Source organism: Myiozetetes cayanensis, unplaced genomic scaffold (assembly GCF_022539395.1).
Source record: "Myiozetetes cayanensis isolate MyiCay16 unplaced genomic scaffold, myiCay2020 scf19, whole genome shotgun sequence".
Lineage (NCBI taxonomy): Eukaryota > Metazoa > Chordata > Aves > Passeriformes > Tyrannidae > Myiozetetes > Myiozetetes cayanensis.
In genome coordinates this window covers 2,216,520-2,234,001 of record NW_026087400.1, presented here as the reverse complement: position 1 = coordinate 2,234,001, position 17,482 = coordinate 2,216,520, and the positions used below count along the sequence as shown (strand labels likewise).

The 17,482-nt window shown below is 43.0% G+C and overlaps 1 protein-coding gene across 11 annotated transcripts in view; it reads right to left on the bottom strand.

The window, feature by feature from the left end:
* The window catches only part of EYA2 (EYA transcriptional coactivator and phosphatase 2), a 74,530-nt gene that overhangs the window by 6,472 nt on the left and 50,576 nt on the right, over positions 1–17,482 (bottom strand). For all 11 annotated transcript variants that reach the window (XM_050313763.1, XM_050313771.1, XM_050313760.1 and 8 more), the window contains 5 exons: positions 15,648–15,715; positions 13,530–13,707; positions 11,847–11,974; positions 11,284–11,367; positions 2,838–2,927 (listed from right to left, as the gene is read on the bottom strand). In XM_050313763.1, the coding sequence (XP_050169720.1) occupies positions 2,838–2,927; positions 11,284–11,367; positions 11,847–11,974; positions 13,530–13,707; positions 15,648–15,715 (548 nt within the window). The remainder of the gene's footprint in view (positions 1–2,837; positions 2,928–11,283; positions 11,368–11,846; positions 11,975–13,529; positions 13,708–15,647; positions 15,716–17,482) is intronic.

Genomic DNA, 17,482 nt, shown 5'->3' with positions numbered 1-17,482 from the left:
AAATGTGAGAAATGTCATTCCTTTGGTCCATTTCCTATCAGGAAGGTTCCCCCACCACCTTAACTCTCCTTTCTCCGAGACCCTGGGAGGTGAGAACACAACACAAAGCCTGCAAGCTGATGAACACCACCTCTTGTTTTGGCTGATTTTTCAACAGAGGTGGAAAGGTGTTGCACCTGGTACAACAACAACAACAACTGCACCTAACCAAGACACAGTAATTCTTCCCCACTTCAGTGTTCTGTAAACCACAGAATTTGTTTCACCTCCCTTACACAATTGTGAGTTTGATGAATTACTTTAAACCAGCCCCTTTCAAAAAAAAAGAATAAATGCCCAAACAAGTAACTAAACTTGCTATCAATGGCAAAACACGACAGATAGTTCTTGTCCATAACGAGGAGATTTTCTCCACCACTTATTTTAGATAATTCTCAGAAAAGACACACAATTTTATCTTGTTCTCATCTCATCAGCCCTTTTATCAACCTATCACTGGAGTGTATATTTCTGCACATAACTGGAGCCAAGCAGCTGAACAGCAGATCTCTGCTGGCACCTCTCTCTCTCTCTCTTTTCCACCCCCCTAAATCTTTAAGCCCCTCTCCCAATAGCTGCTGTGAACCAGGCTGGGATAACACTGATGCAGCCCACCCCACTCCAGTTGTACAGAGCAGGGCATTAAGTCAGGGGAAAGGTATTTGTGGAGGGATCTGTTTTTCTCATTTGTGAATGAATTGTTCTGTACACTCAAGTGTGACAACAGTAGCTATCACATTTCCAAGTTAATAAAATACCATGACACTGGGTGAGACGCTACCTCATAGTCCTCTGGCTGAGCCTCTCGTGTTACTGGGGGGAACTGGGGGAACTGGCAGCAGCAAGGACGTGGACCATGTTTTACTACTTGGTTACAAGACTGATTTTTCATCCTTGCAGAATTTCCTTGAAATCTCAGTGAGCAAGGGAGTCAGGGCAGGATATCTGGGCCGCTGAAGGGAAGGTCCAGATTGTTGGAATGGAGGTCTGTGATGGGGACATATCCCAGTTTTCACAGCCCCTGATGTTCTGAAATGATGCCTGTGACTGATTCAAACCTCACTCAACCCTCACAGCTCTGGGCACTGAACTGTTTGGACTGTTGGGGTATCTCTGGGTGCTCAACCTCCCTCCAGGTGGGACCAGACCCTCGAACCCAGGTGAAAAGGAGCCTGAGCTGATGCAGCTTTGAAATGGCACTGCTGGCTGGGACAAAGCCTCTGCTGCCTCCCTGGGAAATACAGGCTGTTTCCAGGATTCAAGGAGGAGCTGCTTCTGTTCTCCCTCACACTCCCTCTGAGTACTCCCAAGGTATGTCTCATGCACATATGAACACAACTGATGAGCACACACGTGTTCCATTTGTGTATCAGAGCTGTGCTAGAGATTTCAAACCATCTGATTCACTGATTAGTGGAGCTTTCACCCCTCATTAGGCAGAGGGGGTGGAACAGTTCCCAACAACACAAAACCTCCAGGGATGGCTCTGAAAGGCAGTAATTGTAAACACACTAATCCCCTTGTTCGTTAATTCCTCATCCCCCTGTCAGTCCTCCTGTCCTCAGTACCTGTTTCCCAGAGTGTTAGTCAATAATACCTCCAGAGGGACTGGGGGTGGAAGGTGCTGCTCTTCAGCCATCAGTATACCATCAACAAAAGGCATCTTGGGAGGAAAAGCACAGCTAGAAAGCCCAGAGTTTGTATTTTAACTTCCCTGAGATTTGCAGCCACTGTGATTTACAAGCTGTGATTTACCACCACTCTCTGGAGGGGTTGGGCAGCATCTCCTCTGCTCCCTCCCCTGGCTGCACCATCAGCACCAAGGCCAGCCGTGCTCTGGTGAGTGAAATCTGCTGGACACCCCCAGCCACCCCAACTGTGGATCTGTGCCAGAGAAATGCTGACTGTGTGTAGTGTTACCTGGTAAAAGAACTCTTGGTCTGGTCTCGAATGGGCAGCTCTCCTGCTGCTTTCTCAGTTACAGCCCCTTTCACTCTGCCCCAGCACAGAAGATGGTCAGAAATGGCTTCAACCCTGGGCAGTTTTACCTTATTTTGTCTTGTACAGGCCAGCATTACACCACATGATGGTGCTAATGTATATGGTAATGCTTGTGGGCCTTTCAACTGAAGCTGCTCCTGTGCTGGTTTTTACCAATTCTTTTTTTTTGGTTGTTTTTAAGAATATCATTCACTGCACTCTCTTTAAGCCCAGGACTCAGTGATGTATCATTACAAGATGTATCATTCTTAACTATCACTTTGGGAATACACAAACCTGACTTTTATTTATCATCCTAACTGAAGGAGGAGGGTGGGGTTTTTGCTTCCTATAAGAGACAGTCAGGTGCAGGGATTTTATGTTGGTCTTTTACGTTGCAACTCCCCAATTTCATCCTGCAGTGCAGTGCAAATGAGTTTCTCCAAGAACAGGACCACTTTCAAAACCCCTGCACTGGCTCACAGCTGATTGCTGCCTGCCCCATAGGATCTGTGCTGATTTACCTTCACAAAATGATTAAATAGCAAATTTCAGGAGAAGCAGCAGCAACGTCCTCATTATTAGATTTAGCAAACCTGTCCAAAAGCCATCATTGCTACTGTGTATTTAGCAAAAAATTCCTTAACAGACTGAAGATGTCAAGGGGACCCACTGAGAATGCTTCCAATAAGCCACCTAATGCCCATTTCTTTAGGGTCAAAACCAAAAACTTCTTGCCCAAAAAACCAACAAGTTTGTAGATCACAGGCAAATGATTAGAGAGAGAGAGATGTTAAATAAAATAAGCAGCCACATACCTCCAGGTCATTAAAGAACAGATGTGTATCTGCAAGGTTGAAGATCATTTCTTCCATCATAAGACCAATCCGCACGGATGTCGTGGTGTCCTGCAAGGAGAAAATCAGGTTTTTATCACTCACTTTGATTTTCTTTTTTTTCGGGGGGACAGGGGTGGGATATGTTAAAGCAAACATATGCCTGTTTACATTTATTAAAGTAATTTCATTTCCCAAGTGTATCTCAACATTAACATGATTTTCACATTCTTTCTTTTGCTCTCCTTAGATGAACAAATTCTGTTCTTGGACGGATGTCTGTAACTCACCCTGACCAAAAACAGCCCACATACTTCAGATGATATGAAGATCCTGAAACTATATAAGAATTGCTTCAGTAGGCTAGACAAAAAAACTGGTTCCCATCATTAGTGGAAGGTTTGGGGATAGTTACAAGCAGCAGGGTGCACAGAGGGTGATCCTTTCCTGCACTGTCCATCAAAACCAGTCATTTCATCCCCACTGAAGCTGCCTACTTATTGAACAGCATCAGCAGAGCTGAAACTACCCCATCCTACCACACAAGGTTACCAGCATTCATTTAATTCTTTTATTCATTAAATCCTCCAAAAACATAAGCAAAACCAGTCTGTGGTCAATCTGATAAACACTCACAGCTCAAAAGCATTGTGCCTGTTCAAGCTAAACAACAACAGACAACCTGGGGAAAAAAAAAAAGGCATTCCCACAACAGGGTTTTTTTTTGTTAATTCTTCTTCATTAAGGTTGGGGATCTCTCATCTTTATGTTCAAGTGGGTGGTTTTCCTCTACTGAAGTCACAAGCCATGCTAAAAGCAGGGCATATTTTTATGTAGTCTCTAATTTTCTGCAGATTTCTGTGGAGTCCTGTTATTGTCTGAGAGGACAGTAATGAATTAACTGAGCAGCCCTAACAGGGAGCACAGTGTTGGGAGGATGGGCACATTTCAATCAACCTTTGTGGCAGAGGCTGTTGACATGGAGGGTGTATTACACACTAACCTAATTATTACGCATTCTTGGTGTAGTTCTCTTTAATTAGAGCAGAATGGCTGTGGTTTTAGCCATGTGTGTGACTCACAAGCACTGTGCCCATTAAGGAAAAGCTCTGTCACTCCCGTTTGAACGTGACTGTTGCTGCCCCAGAAGGAAGGGTACTGTCTCCTCTGGGCAAAAAGCAACAAAATCCAACAGCCCTGCCTTGTCTCTAATTTTAAGCCCCAAAGCTGCTCCCCTGACGAGGCACAGGGACACAGGAGGAACCAGGACATCTGACTGTGGCCCCAAGCAAAGAGCACTGAATCAAATTTTACTGCCCAGGTGTGGTTACACCAGGGAACTGTTTTGAAGAAAATACGCTGCTAGGAAGAGATTATTTTGTAAAATAGTTTTTAATGGAGCAATTTATTTTTGTACATTTCAAGGATCATTAGCCTTTAAAACTCTTTCAGGAAATCTCATTGGTTGGGTACCTGTCATTTATCCTCTAAGCTTTGTCTTTAGCTTTATTGGTATTAATCACTAATGGGGAGTAGGAAACATTTCCACAGTGTATGAAGTTACCTTCTCTTAAACTAAACAATATGGAAACCAAACTGCAGATGAGAGGGAAGGAAGAAAAAAAAAACCACCACCCTTTCTCTTGAGATACAGAATATGATGGAATGAAAACAAAACAGAAAAATGCACTTTACCACCCAGAGGGGAAGTCGTTTGGGGAAATGATTTGGCACCACTGCTTTCACAGTATGGACATTTCCTCCCCAGCAAGGCAGGTTTCCAAGTCTTAAAGAGGCTGATAAAGTTAAGAGGCCAATCAGCACTCCCAGTATGACAGAGGTGTCTAGAGGCACTAGCCCAGGGTTCCTCCAGCCATTATTTATTTGCATTACTGCAGCACCTACAAGCACTGGTCCCAGACTGGAACCCCACTGTGCCACAGGTTGTACCCACACTGGGTAAAGACAGGGTCACTGTAGCTGTCAATTCAACTACAAACAAACAGGAAAATCAGACTGGCAGGAGAGCACCCACGTGAGACAGGTGTATCAATCAATGTGTTGTCCAAATTCCCTGCACAGCGTGTAAAATAACCCGAAAGAGGATGATGAAATTTGCCTGCAGATGTTGACACAGAGCTCTTGCCAGGCACAGAAATCCTGTGCCACTGAAGGACATCCCTGTGCTGCTGGGGATGCTACTGGCTCTGCAGGAGCAGTGTGAGTTCAGCAGAGCAACATAAAGTTGTTGCCACACTTGTCCCAGCGATCCCTGCCAACACGTCCTTCCGTAGGAAAAGCATGCCCTGGAGCTCTGGGAACAAACTCCCTGGCTAACAGACCCAGCCAGTGTTTCCTGATGCATGTGAAGCCCAAGGACCACAGCCAGCCTGAAATCAAATCTCCTCCAGGAACCACTTCTTACAGTGAAAACAGATTAATCTAAAAACTCACCCCCCAGTGCTTGTTTAGTAACTCTAGAAGAGTGAGGTTCTCCCTCTGCTGATCTACAAGTCATGCTCTCACAAACAGGGACAATGGGAGGCAGGGGTGGAAAACAGGCAATAAACTCCTTCTGTAAATAAAACTTGCAGCAGCACAGTGGATCCCCACCTGCCTCTCCTCTGCCACGCACCGATGCTGGAGCTTCCCTGAGGCTCAAAATTAAAACACTTCCAGTGTGAACCTCTGGTGCTCAGACATGACCAGGCATTCCTGACCCTCCAATGCACGGCCTGAACAGCGATTTGAAGTCAAGGACGTCCTCTGAGCTAATAACACCTTGCCTAAAATTAATTTCTGTTTTCATTCTGACCCCTCGTTCCAGGTAACTATGACAGGAGATGTCTAAAAGGAGCTTGTTGAACAGCCTTCAGCTTGTCTGTGCTTAAAGATGATTTCCACAAAAACTGGAGGTGAGCAAAGAACAAATATTTCCCCATGACAGTGGTGAGTTAAAAAGTTTCACCATGAGAAACTTTTTTAGCAGAGCAAAGGGAATGCAGGATGTGCATGCACACCCAACTTAGGGTACAAATAGCTGCCAGCACGTTCCAAAATGGGCTGTGTTGGTCTCTAGATCCTTTTTCAGGAGCTACCCTGCCCAGAAGCCGGCTCAGACTGCAGCACCAGCATCCTCCCAAAAGGCTCCCTATTACAACATTCTCCTGAAACACAGAGAATTCACAAACTGCTTATTCTTGCCCTAGAATATGCATTGAAAAGACATGTATTTGTTAACACCTGCAGCTCCCACTAATCCAGTTGGCTGCCTGTGCACAGCCAGCCCTCCCCTCTTGTACCCTGGAATTCTGAAAGGAAGAGGGAAGCAATCTTATCTCTGGCAATCTCTCAAGTGCAAGTCACTCTTGCCTCCAATCCTGCATCCAAAGCCCATTCCAAGCCTCTGCCTTGCAGGTCCCCTGTTCAGACTTGCAGGCCATCAGCAAAGGGGCAGAACTGGCTCCTCTGAGATGGATAACAACTCAGCTTGTTGTCTGGCTCTGCCTCCATTCAGCAACGTGACAATTAACTCGACAGTCAAATTGCCGGGACAAAGTCATTCTGAGCGTGGATCTTGGACTCAGACACCACCACTTCCCTTAAAAAAAAACCCCACCAAAATAAAGCCCTGGTATTTTAAACTAATCAGTCTTTTTAAATCCCTGCCAAATACCTATTTATGCCGTGAGCAAATAATTACTTTTCTACAAGGAAGAAAGTATTAATTAAGAGTATTCATCAGACTCCTATTCTCCAGGGTTTACCTGCCACAGGTGTCAGCCAGAGGTGAGAGACGGATTAGTACACAATCAAGGGCTTTCCAAGTTAAATCTCCTCCTTGTGGGTAGCTGTTAGTAATGAAGTTGTCACCAAAAGAAAGAATTTAATAGTTTTAATTGGGTGTAATTACTTGGAAACTCCTGGAAAGTGGACCAGCTTGGCTGTAGTATAAAAATGATAATAATAATTAAAAAAAAGCAAAAGATACAAATACCAGGGCCACATGTTTGAACAAAAAAGGGTCTGTGAGAATAATCACTCTTTTGCTGTAACATTTTATACCTTGGTGAAAACCTGAGGCATGAACAAGACTTTCCCATAATAATGGGATATTAACCATGTGTATCAGTTCTAGTTCAAGTAAGACCATGTCTTTTTGAGGAAGAAAACACATTTACCTCTTTCACTGACTACACTTAAGTAGCTAAGCTTGCAATTTTATCTTTTTAATAACACAGGCTAGAGCCAGATTGAGCCTCTCAGAGCTTTTCCAGTAAAGAAGTGGGTATTTGCTAGATGGACAGCAAATATAATTTAACCCCTTTTCTTCAGATACCTTTTCATATTCACCCTTACTGTGATTTAAAGGAGTGCTTCCAATATTTACTGAAGTACTCTCTTTACTGTCATATATCTGTTCACCTTGGAAATTACTCCAATAAGCAAATGGGCAGGTAGGTCACAAAATCCTGCCATTCAAAGGCAGATGGAGGTTGAAAAGCTTCTCCTCCTAAAGGAACTATGCTCATGGACAGGCAGCAATGACTACAATAATTTACCCCATGTCTCAACTCACAAAATCCAAAATGGATTCCAGTCCTGTGGCAGTACTGTACTTAAATACAGGTTAAAAGCTGGGCCACGATGCTTGAGGATACATGGCAATTATTTTTATTTAGTAATACAAAATGTTCATGACCAAAAATAATTTCTTCATACTATGCATGGCATACATTTCAGAGGAGGGAGTGGAATTTAAACTAAACTGATCTTCATTTCCTTCCCCTCCCCACAGGAAAATCACTGAATTTTGATATGAAAGACCTTGATAGCTCTGTGAAAAACACAAAACTCCTGGAAAGCTTGGTGGAAAAACACCACGAAGTGGAACCCTCAGCACAACAGCACATTTGGCTCATGTAGTTTCCTAAAACAAGTCAGCTCCCTTTGTTTGTTTGTTTGTTAACTATTTTTCCCAGCTGGAAAGCAGGTTCCCTTTTTTTGGGGGGGGATTTCAAAGTTTCCCTTGTGCTTGGTTAATAACCCGGCATTGTTTCCGACACGTATTTTACGTCAGAAAAAATCCTTTAATAGTTCCAAATGCCACACGTGCACTTTGCTCAGAAGACCCCCCGCCCCTCCCTCGCTCTCCTAAGCTGCAGAACAAGAGGTTACATCCACAGGAGCTCTGAGCATCTCCTGTGCTCACCATCCCACCTGCTCTGGCTGCTCCCCATCAGCCGCCCCAGATGACAAACGCAGACGCCCGCTCCCGAAATCCACGGCTGGAACAGTCACGTGGCCGGAATTATTTACTCCCTTCTCTCCAATAATGAGCTAAATAATTGATATAGCAGCATGTCTAAAGTCACAGGCCCCTTTATTACCTGCAGTGATTGAATGCTTTTTTAATTTCACTTAAAAAGGCATTAAACACAAGGTTTAGCCTCCAGTGGGTAAAAAAAATCTCCAACTTCCTCAGAAAATCCTTTCCAAATTGTATTCATCTTGACTTAATCCGTGATCTACTGAGTGAATTAGGCTCTATTTGTTTTGAAAATCTATTTTATGGAGTTCCAAGGACTGTGTTTTCCTTAGGAAGGGGCTTATTCTGCCTCTCTGCCCAGGATGCCGGCGAGCAGAGGCCTCCGCAGGTTTTGAACGTCCCAAGGTGCCCCACACATATGACTAACAAAATGTAAATAAACACAGCTGAGCCAGGAAGAAATTGGAAGGTTTTCTCATTAAAGAAATAAAATAAACAGATGTCCTTAAGCACTTTGGCTCATGTTTGTCAAAGGAATGGAAAACTCTCAGATGTTTGAACAGCAGTCATGATATAAGGCCACATCTCAAGCGAGAGGAGAAGGAAAAAAGCGACTCCATGGCACTTAGAATTAACTAATAGTTCTCAAGGGAGGCCCCTTTTGATTTGAACCTTAGCAACTTCTACAAATAGTTTTTAACAGCCGGGCAATAAAATGGGGTTTTATTCCTTCTCAGTTTGTAAAGCAGTAAAGGACAGACTCGGCCATTAGAAGCATGAATCACCATCAGATTTGATTAAATCCCCATGGTGTTCCAATCAGGTCCTGGCTTTAGGGTCCTGTGAGAGAACAAAGCAGGGAAAAGCACAAGCTACTTGAAGCATTCAATGAAAAGTAGGGAAAAAACCCCAAGAAATTAAAAAAAAAAATCAAACCTAGGGTTTTACAAGGATCTCCAGTAGAGCCAAGGAGGAACTTTTCAATGACTTTTTCTTTTTTTTAAAAAAATTGGAAATTATAATTCATTTAAAGGAAAACGTTTTTTTAAGAACATATAACTGTCAGTGAAACTGTTGAGGAATGAGGTTTCCTAGATCCAGAAAATCATAACAAGGCAGGCCAGTTCACAGCCAGCCAGCACAGAGCAGCCATGGCATTTGCTTAAAGGCTAGAAAATCATGTTTATGTCCTGTCCTCAACTGGGCCAAGCAGAAAGAGGTGTTATTCTTCAGCTTGAACAACTTCACAGAGTAATTCTTTGAGCACCTGCACAGCAGCTCTACAGGATGACACTGGGACATAAATGTTGGTCAGGGGAATGGTCATGATCCTATAAACAGATGTTCTCTGGAGGAAGACATCCTGAGGTTCAATTATAAGCATGTGCATGTCTAATTACAGGCATGTGAATCTTTTATGATCAGTCATGGACAAAAAAATAAGAGTTTAGGTCTTGATACTTAATTTACTTTGAGATTAACACTTCCTATGCTATTGAAGGAAGAGATTATGAAACTATTAACCTCTGACTCTGTTACACTTGTACCTGATATATTTGAATTGTGTTACTATTTAACAGTTCCCAGGACAGCCTGTCTGAATGTGCTGTATTTCCCTCTTGGTTTAAGGTCTGTTCCAAAGCCCACCAAACCTTCTGGTTGTCTTTGGATCAAGCCACTAGACTATAATACTTTTATAACACAACCATTTCCCTTATAGGAAAGGCCTGAGGAATTTAACAGTGACAAAACAAATGAAGAACTACCAAAAAAAAAAAAAAAAAAAAAAAATCCTTCTGAAGAAGTTTCCCAAGGAGCCTGATGTAACTTCATAGTAAAAGGTTCATTCAAGAGGATATATTCCTGTTTGTATCATCATTTAAATTGCCATAAAAGAAACAGCCAACAGAAGTTCTGTCATTTTACAGATTTAGAGGTTTCCCAAAGCAGACAATTCCCAGCGTTTCCAAGGCTATGCAGCCTGAGTTGGTTTCCTGATGCTGCCTAATTCCTCCAGGTTTCTGCAGGTCTGAGCTGACACAGGTACAGCTCTTTCACTGCATTCCCTGGGAAGAGCAACCCCTTCAATCACCCCGTCCAACACGGCTGGGAACAAATCCCTGCCTGGAAAACACGTGCTGGGTTTCCAGAGGGTGCTGTTAGAAGTGTTAGCAGCATTCCAAGTGCTGCAGTAGACTTCCACACCACAAACACCAACTTTATGTCCTTCACAACTGTTGCACATCTAACAGCCAACAATAAATCTATCTCACTAATTACACATTCAGCTTGTTAGGGCCGCCGTAAAAAAGTACAGCTGCTAAAGCCATGAAATGATGTCAAATCATATTTCTGCTTTCTTGGGAGAAGCAGGGTTATTTTCCAGTCTCCTGATGGAGCTGGCTGTTCAAAGCCATGTGTAGAAACAGCTGCCAACTAGGTCACCCACTTTTAATTAGGTAATGATATTGTCTTCTTTCCCACCCATTTCAAAGTGTTTGACGTTCTGTAATTCAAAGTGACTTGAGTGTTTATCATAAAAAGCTGCCTCAGGAAGAAGCTGAAGCACCTGGTACTAAATCCAAAAGCCAGGGGTTTCTCTTCAGCAGCCAAGTTCAGTCTGTTCAGCCACAGAGTGAGTTACTAAAAAAAAAAATGGAACTGCCTGCATTTCAAGGGGGGTATCTAAAGTAAGGCCAGCTAGATAGGGTTCCTAAATCCCCTTGAAAATGTCAGCTTCAGCAGCTACGTGGGAGGCAGAGCCAGTGTTCTTCATGACGACCCAGACTGACAGTACACAAAATCACTCTTAAAAAGCCATCTGAGACTCACAAGAAAACACTGGTCCAACAAAAAATGTGTTACCTCATTCAGGCTAAAGTTCTGTCTGGCTGCTTGATGCTCTTCCTTGCAGGAGACAGACACTGAAAGCCCATCCTGTCCAGCAGGACAAGCTTTTTGAAAAACAAGGGGCTACTCACACCATGAAAGGGAGGCAAATTAAATTCTCACATGTTCCAAGGAAACACCACAGGACACATTTACCCAAACACGGCGGAATAAAAGCACCTGTTGGAGAAGCTGCCTCGTGAGCTGCCCCCACAGCTCCCCACGCAATCTGGCTGGACAAGCAGTAACGCTGAAAGAATTGAATTTTACCTTCCCATATCTGGATGCAAAGGTTCCCGTGAGTAAGGAGTGAAAAATGATTATCGTCTCATCCAAATCCCACACAAACACGCGCTGCGGTGACAGATGGGGCGGAAAAAAAAAAGTAAAAGAAATATAGTTACATATTAGGCAATTGCAGGAATAGGTTCAGTCAGGAAATATGTCCTGTTGGACTGTGGAGCTTTTTAAGATCTCCAGCCCATTTGGAGCGCTGACTGGAGATGCTTTGTGCGAGCGGGCAAAGGGAAACATCGGGAATTTTGGAACTCTGTGTGTGCTGCTGATCCTGAGAGCCTGCTCTCCCAACCACCACCAAAATCCCTCGTTGCATATCAAGTCAGGGGAACAAAACAGCAGACTCAGAAAAAGCCCAAAGGAAAAGAAGTGGACATATGAAGAACAGCTTGAGACGCTCCTAACGCAGGAATCGAGCGATTGTTTTGACTGCAGCTCTCAGTTATGTGATTTTATCCTGTCTCTGGGATTTGCTATGAGATGCAACTGTTTATCTTTGCTGGGTTTACTAAGGGAATATAAATTCAAGTTATTACCTCAATCTCACTGTCAGCAGTAGGGGAAGGATCGTTGCTTCTTTTTGACCGGGCTCGTACTTTGCCATCTGACCCTCTGTGATGTCTCTCTGTTTCTGTATCTTTTGCTGGTGTTGTTGAATATTCCCCTGTTAGGAAAAAGAAATTCCATTGCAAAAACTTCAGTTTTGCACTGTGCCATTATAATTAAAGCACGAAATCTTCTCTAATGGAGAGCAACAGAAACACCATGAAAACATCGACAGAAAATCTTACTCTTTCCACGTCAGTAGCTAACACTGTTGGAGAAATAAGTTTTAATTCCTAAGGTTTGTTAAAGCAATTTCAAAGATCACCAAGACCACACACATAACACTTTAAAAAGGATGTGTCACTTCAAAAACGTCTATCATGTTTTTGTTGATAAGAAATCCTTTTGGAATTTTCCTCTCCCCACTTCTTTTCAAAGAGAGAAATTAGAAAGGCAATGGAAAAAGAATTCAACTTCTGAAAATATATATTTTTTTAAATATGACGAATGCTCATGATTAAAAATATACTTTCACATCAACTTGTATTTAAAAATACAGAATTAGCCTGTTGAGCCCTACTGCATTTCACAGAGGACAGTATTTTAGAAATAATTGAGAAGAGACAGTTAAAGGTGAACTTCCCATGTATAAAGTATCTGTTTTGATTGGCTTGAGTTTCCTAAACCTGTCTGGTTTTCACTTCCCTTACATTACAAATCCTCTTCAAAGATATTTTTCTTTTCACCTTGCTAAGCTGTGGCCGCTGCAGCTTCCTAAAATAACCATCCTCTTCTTCAGAGAAGCTGGGCTTGTGCCTAACAAGCCTTTTGGAAATCATCCTTTCTCAAAAGGGCTGAGATAAGATCTAAGGAACGGAAAATCCTCCAACTGCTTTTAGGGCTGTCTGTGATCACTTCTTTTTAAAAAACACTATTAGTTTATTTTTCTTTCAGAGCAACCACAGATGTTCAGATTTGTTTCAGAAGTCAGCAGCCCTGCCTTGGGTGTGTTGGGTGATCATCCACAAGTTGTGTGGTGTTTTATATAAATGTTATTGCACACCAATGAAAACTGGTAGGGAAGTGATAACTGAAGACTGCACTTCAACAGTGCACTGGAGGACCATAATCCACCAGTAATTCCATAAACCATTTAAGCTTTAAAATTTTAAAAATTAAGCATTCTAAGAGAGGCCACAAATCTTGAAGCTTTGGTTTTTTGCTTGGAATCCACCCTGAACTTGCAACTTAGACAAATGGTTTGTGTACATTTCTCTCCTAATGAGCTTATTTATGAATGCACAAATTACTTGTTGCTGTAAGAGGTGAATACAAATCTTGACAGAGATATGGGATGAAAAGTCATCAGACATGCAGGAAAATGGGGCTTTGAATTCACTGCTATCCATGTTAGCCCTCAGTGTGCATCTGGGGCTTGTTTTATCTTCCTGTACTACCTTTAGAGGAGATCAAACCCTGCATACTCATGAAAACAACACAGGATGGTTTTAGGGAGCTTGGTCTGAATCTCTTCCCAAGCCCCTGTGCAAGCAGAACTGTTAAGGGCTAGGAAATCTGAGTTACCCATGTAAATACTCCACCAACAAGGTTATAGTGTTTATGCCTACAGGTGGCTGAGACTGGCAGACTGGAGACACAAGAGATGCTCTTACCAGGGAGTGACTCTGTGCTCTGACTGGTGATGTTGTGAGAAGACTCCTGCAGGGAGTAGGTGGAGGTGGGGATGGCCGAGGGGCTGATGCTGTTTGCAGACACGTAGGGAGAGTTGTAGGACGAGCTGTAATACTGGGAGTACTGGCTCTGAGGGAAGCTTGGGTAGGATGAATATTCCTTGGAGGGAAAAAAGGAACGTCTTAAAAACACACAGTTAAGTGCCAGTTATCTTTCGACCGAGTAAGGCACCACAAAAGCAGTGCTATGTGGGAAGCAGTTCAGGAATATTCCACTAAAAGGACTGTATTTCATTCACTTAAAAAAAATGACATTTCTGCTTCTCCCAAATGTGCTCCTATTTGACTGGGATCGGTCGATCAACGGGAGGTCAGAAATCTGGCAAGTTCTGCTTTTTTTCACAGGGTTTTAGTTATCAGGGCTGACACATTTTGCATTACAGAGTTTAGCAATTTTATGTAAGAGTGAAGTAGGGTGGCTCTTTGAATTCCATGCTGGAATACATAATCTCTGTAAACAACAAATTACCTAAGAAACTGCAAGAACAGAACAAATAACTTGGGTGAGGGAAGGAGCCAACAGGCTGCATTTTCCCATGATCAGCAACAATTTCTGATCAGCTTTTAAACTAAAGATATGAAGAGAAAGTAGCAATTGTTTTGCAGCAATGCTCACAAAAGTCTGTCCAACTATCTCAGCAATAACTAAATGCTTGAGTCATCTTCCCTACCTTCAGAAAAATGAACAAAAATTACAAGGTGTGAGTGATCTCAGGAAGCTGAGGTATCAAAAAACCCTTTGTTTTGATTTTAAGGCTTCCAAAAAACTCCACATCTATTACCTTTGTAGCTTTTTTTTTTTTTCTGAAAGAAGCAGGACACTGGAATAGATTATAAAACTTACCTCTGTACAGTTAAAGCATAAAAGAGTTAATATCTTTCTTTATATTTTAATTGCATCTCCTGCTCTCGTCCACTGATTTGCTTTTCCAGATAGAGAACTGTGTTCATGCTCTGAGCATTGCCTTTCAGTAAAAGGTTTTTATATCCTCAGAAATGATAATTAGCCTCTGGTATTAAATAAAATTAAATAATAAATAGTCTGTAGAAAGACTAAAAGCACTCTCCTCCTTTAACAGCTTACATCTTTATCTGTGGCACAGCTATTTCATTAACTTTCAGTCACCAGGGAGCTCTCAAGAGCAAAGACTCAAATTGTCATAAGAACAATTAGACTGCAAAAGAAATGAGATAATTTCATTGTTTTCCCTTGCAGAACATCATAAAATAATGAAAACAGCCCAATTATTTTTTTCCCTTTTTAGGTATTTTTTCCCTTCCATGCTTCAATCAAATGCACTTTCATCAGCAAATGCTGATGTTTTTGGCCAAATTGAAGCAATAAAGAAATTGCCCACTGCTGCCATTGAAAATACAAGTCAACAATCACCTTCCAAACAAGGAACTGAAATTACTGGCCAACCAAAACACATTTTCTGGGACGGTGCACTCATTTGTTTGGGCCAAACAAGAAGAGCCATTTGCTACTGGAAAACATCTGTCCTGTGTATATGTGCACGCTGTTTATTTATACACACACATTTATCAAGGGATCTGAGGCATGAAGCCCACAGACAGGTGTGTTCTCAAAGAAGGGAGTGCACAGACAGCTCAGATGGCTCAATATTCATCAGGACCTGCCAAAAGCCTCTTTCAAACTGTTGTATTTACTGCACAGTGCCAAGACAGCAGACGACAGGACTGCAGAAACAGGGGATGGACAACATATCTGGAAGTTGTAAGATGGCAGAACGATGATGAAACTCTTGGCACTGCTACAGCAGCACAGCAAGAGACCACCAGGGCATCTTCCTCCTGCATGGACTGCACTCTGGGTGTACTGAGACACACATCTCCAAATTAATCAACATATCCAGAAGTCCAGCAAATACAGGAGTAGAGCAGAATGGTTTGCAGCAAAATATACAGCAATACCTCCCTGAAATGGGCCTGAACCCTGGAATAATCTCTCTGATCTGCAAATCTTCCAGGTGTTTAAAACAAGTGTCGAGGCTGCCAGTGAGAGGTGTTGAACCATACCTGATGCACAGCACTGAATCCGGCAGAATTTGTCAGGCCATTGGCTCCCTGGTAAATCCCTGCTGTGCCTAAGGGAAAGAATATCACAGTCAGGAAACACACCAGCAATTAAAGCAACAGGATGCATTAATACAAATAATTTCCAACAGGAAGTTAAGTACCAGATCACTAGAGAGAAGTACGGCACAAATCTTAGGCTGTAAAGACTTTGGGCTCTACTGGGGTTTGCTGATTGAAAGGCATTCATTACATACACTAAAACATTGCTTATTGGGCTGGGAAACAAAGCTGGGACACAAGGATTTAAAATCCAGTTACTTCTTTTTCCAATAAGTAACCGAATAGTGTTTTTTTAATCATCATCTGTAGGAAAACCCCTCAGATCACGTATAGAACCTCCCACAAGTGCTCCTTCATGACTTTGGTGCTGCATGGCTGCTCTGGGCTCTCGTCTGGGCTTCATTCCATCACCTCAATGTACCATCAGACTGAGCCCTGCTCAGGCCCTCAGCCTTTTTAGGTTTTTTTTGTCTTATCTGGCTTCTCACCATGTAAATGACTGAGCAGTGCTGTCTGAACCATCTGACACTCTGCACGTCTTCATGGGGCAGCCACTCTCCCAAGATCCACTTGCTTGTTTTTATTTTAGGACACCAGATTAGCTGGGGAATGGACAGCTGAACAAACTCCACTCTGCCAAGTGCAGCTACAAAGCACATGCACTGAGAAATAAATCTCAAGCCAAAAAGAAATGAGAGAGAGAGAGGCTCTGCCCTCCAGAACTAATTTGTTGACACATGTGGCCTTTAAAAAGAAAAGGGTGGAGGAAAACAGAGTGTAGGTGACTGCCAGGTACCTGGAGGCCCCCTGCACACCCTGGCTGGGGAGCTGAGCCAGCACAGGTGGGCTCAGGTGATGCCCTGGAGGCAGCTCTGGGTGGATCAGTGTCCAATCCCTCCTCCTTCCCACAACCCACCCCGGGGGACTGCCCAGGGCAGCACCCTGCAGACAGCACCACGCTCAGCTCTTGGCATCTCCCCACTCCCCACCCACGCTTGGCTTCTGCAGTTTTTCAGAAAGCCAGGGCTGTGCAGCAGGATGAATTTATTCCTGTGGTAACTGAGCACTCCTCACCACTGTGAAGGAGAGCAATAGAGCCCCAGTGCTTACAGGCAGAAACAACTTCCACAGAAGACAAAACAGCTCTTGTACACCAGAGCTCAAAACAATACAGGGGGGAATTTTTGATTTTCCTGAACTGTCATTTAGAAACAATCCATCATCCTTTATTAAAGCTGTCAAGAGGGGGATGAGTTACCTCGAGGGACTCACGCTTTATGTGTAAATTGTGATGAGAACATGTTTATTGCTGTGCTACCTGCACACAATGATACTGTAGCGTCCTGGTTTCCAAACAATCAGAGAGAATTAGAAAAAGGAGAGATCTGCACAGTTGGAATTAACTTAATCTGCACTTTGCACCAAGCTGTGCAGGGCGGGTGTGTCCATGCACACACAGGGCAGGTGAGTGAGCAGGGAGCAGAGGGTGGAAATGCAGGGCTGAGAGGATGGGGACTGACTCTTGCTCCACAGCTTCCCTCAGTGACCAGACCCAGCCTGGTGGATTTTGCACTGTGGTTTTGTATAACATTTTTTTGTCATTTTAGCTGAACTACCCAAGTTCAGGTGTCCCTACAGGCTCCTCCTGCCCAGGGGATTTTCCAAAGGAAGGACTGTGGTGCAGAGACAGAAACTTAAACTTCCTGACTTCTTTTTTTTTTTACCTGCATACTTAAATACTTTGCCAGAGTGCTTAAGGCTGGTATTTCCTATAA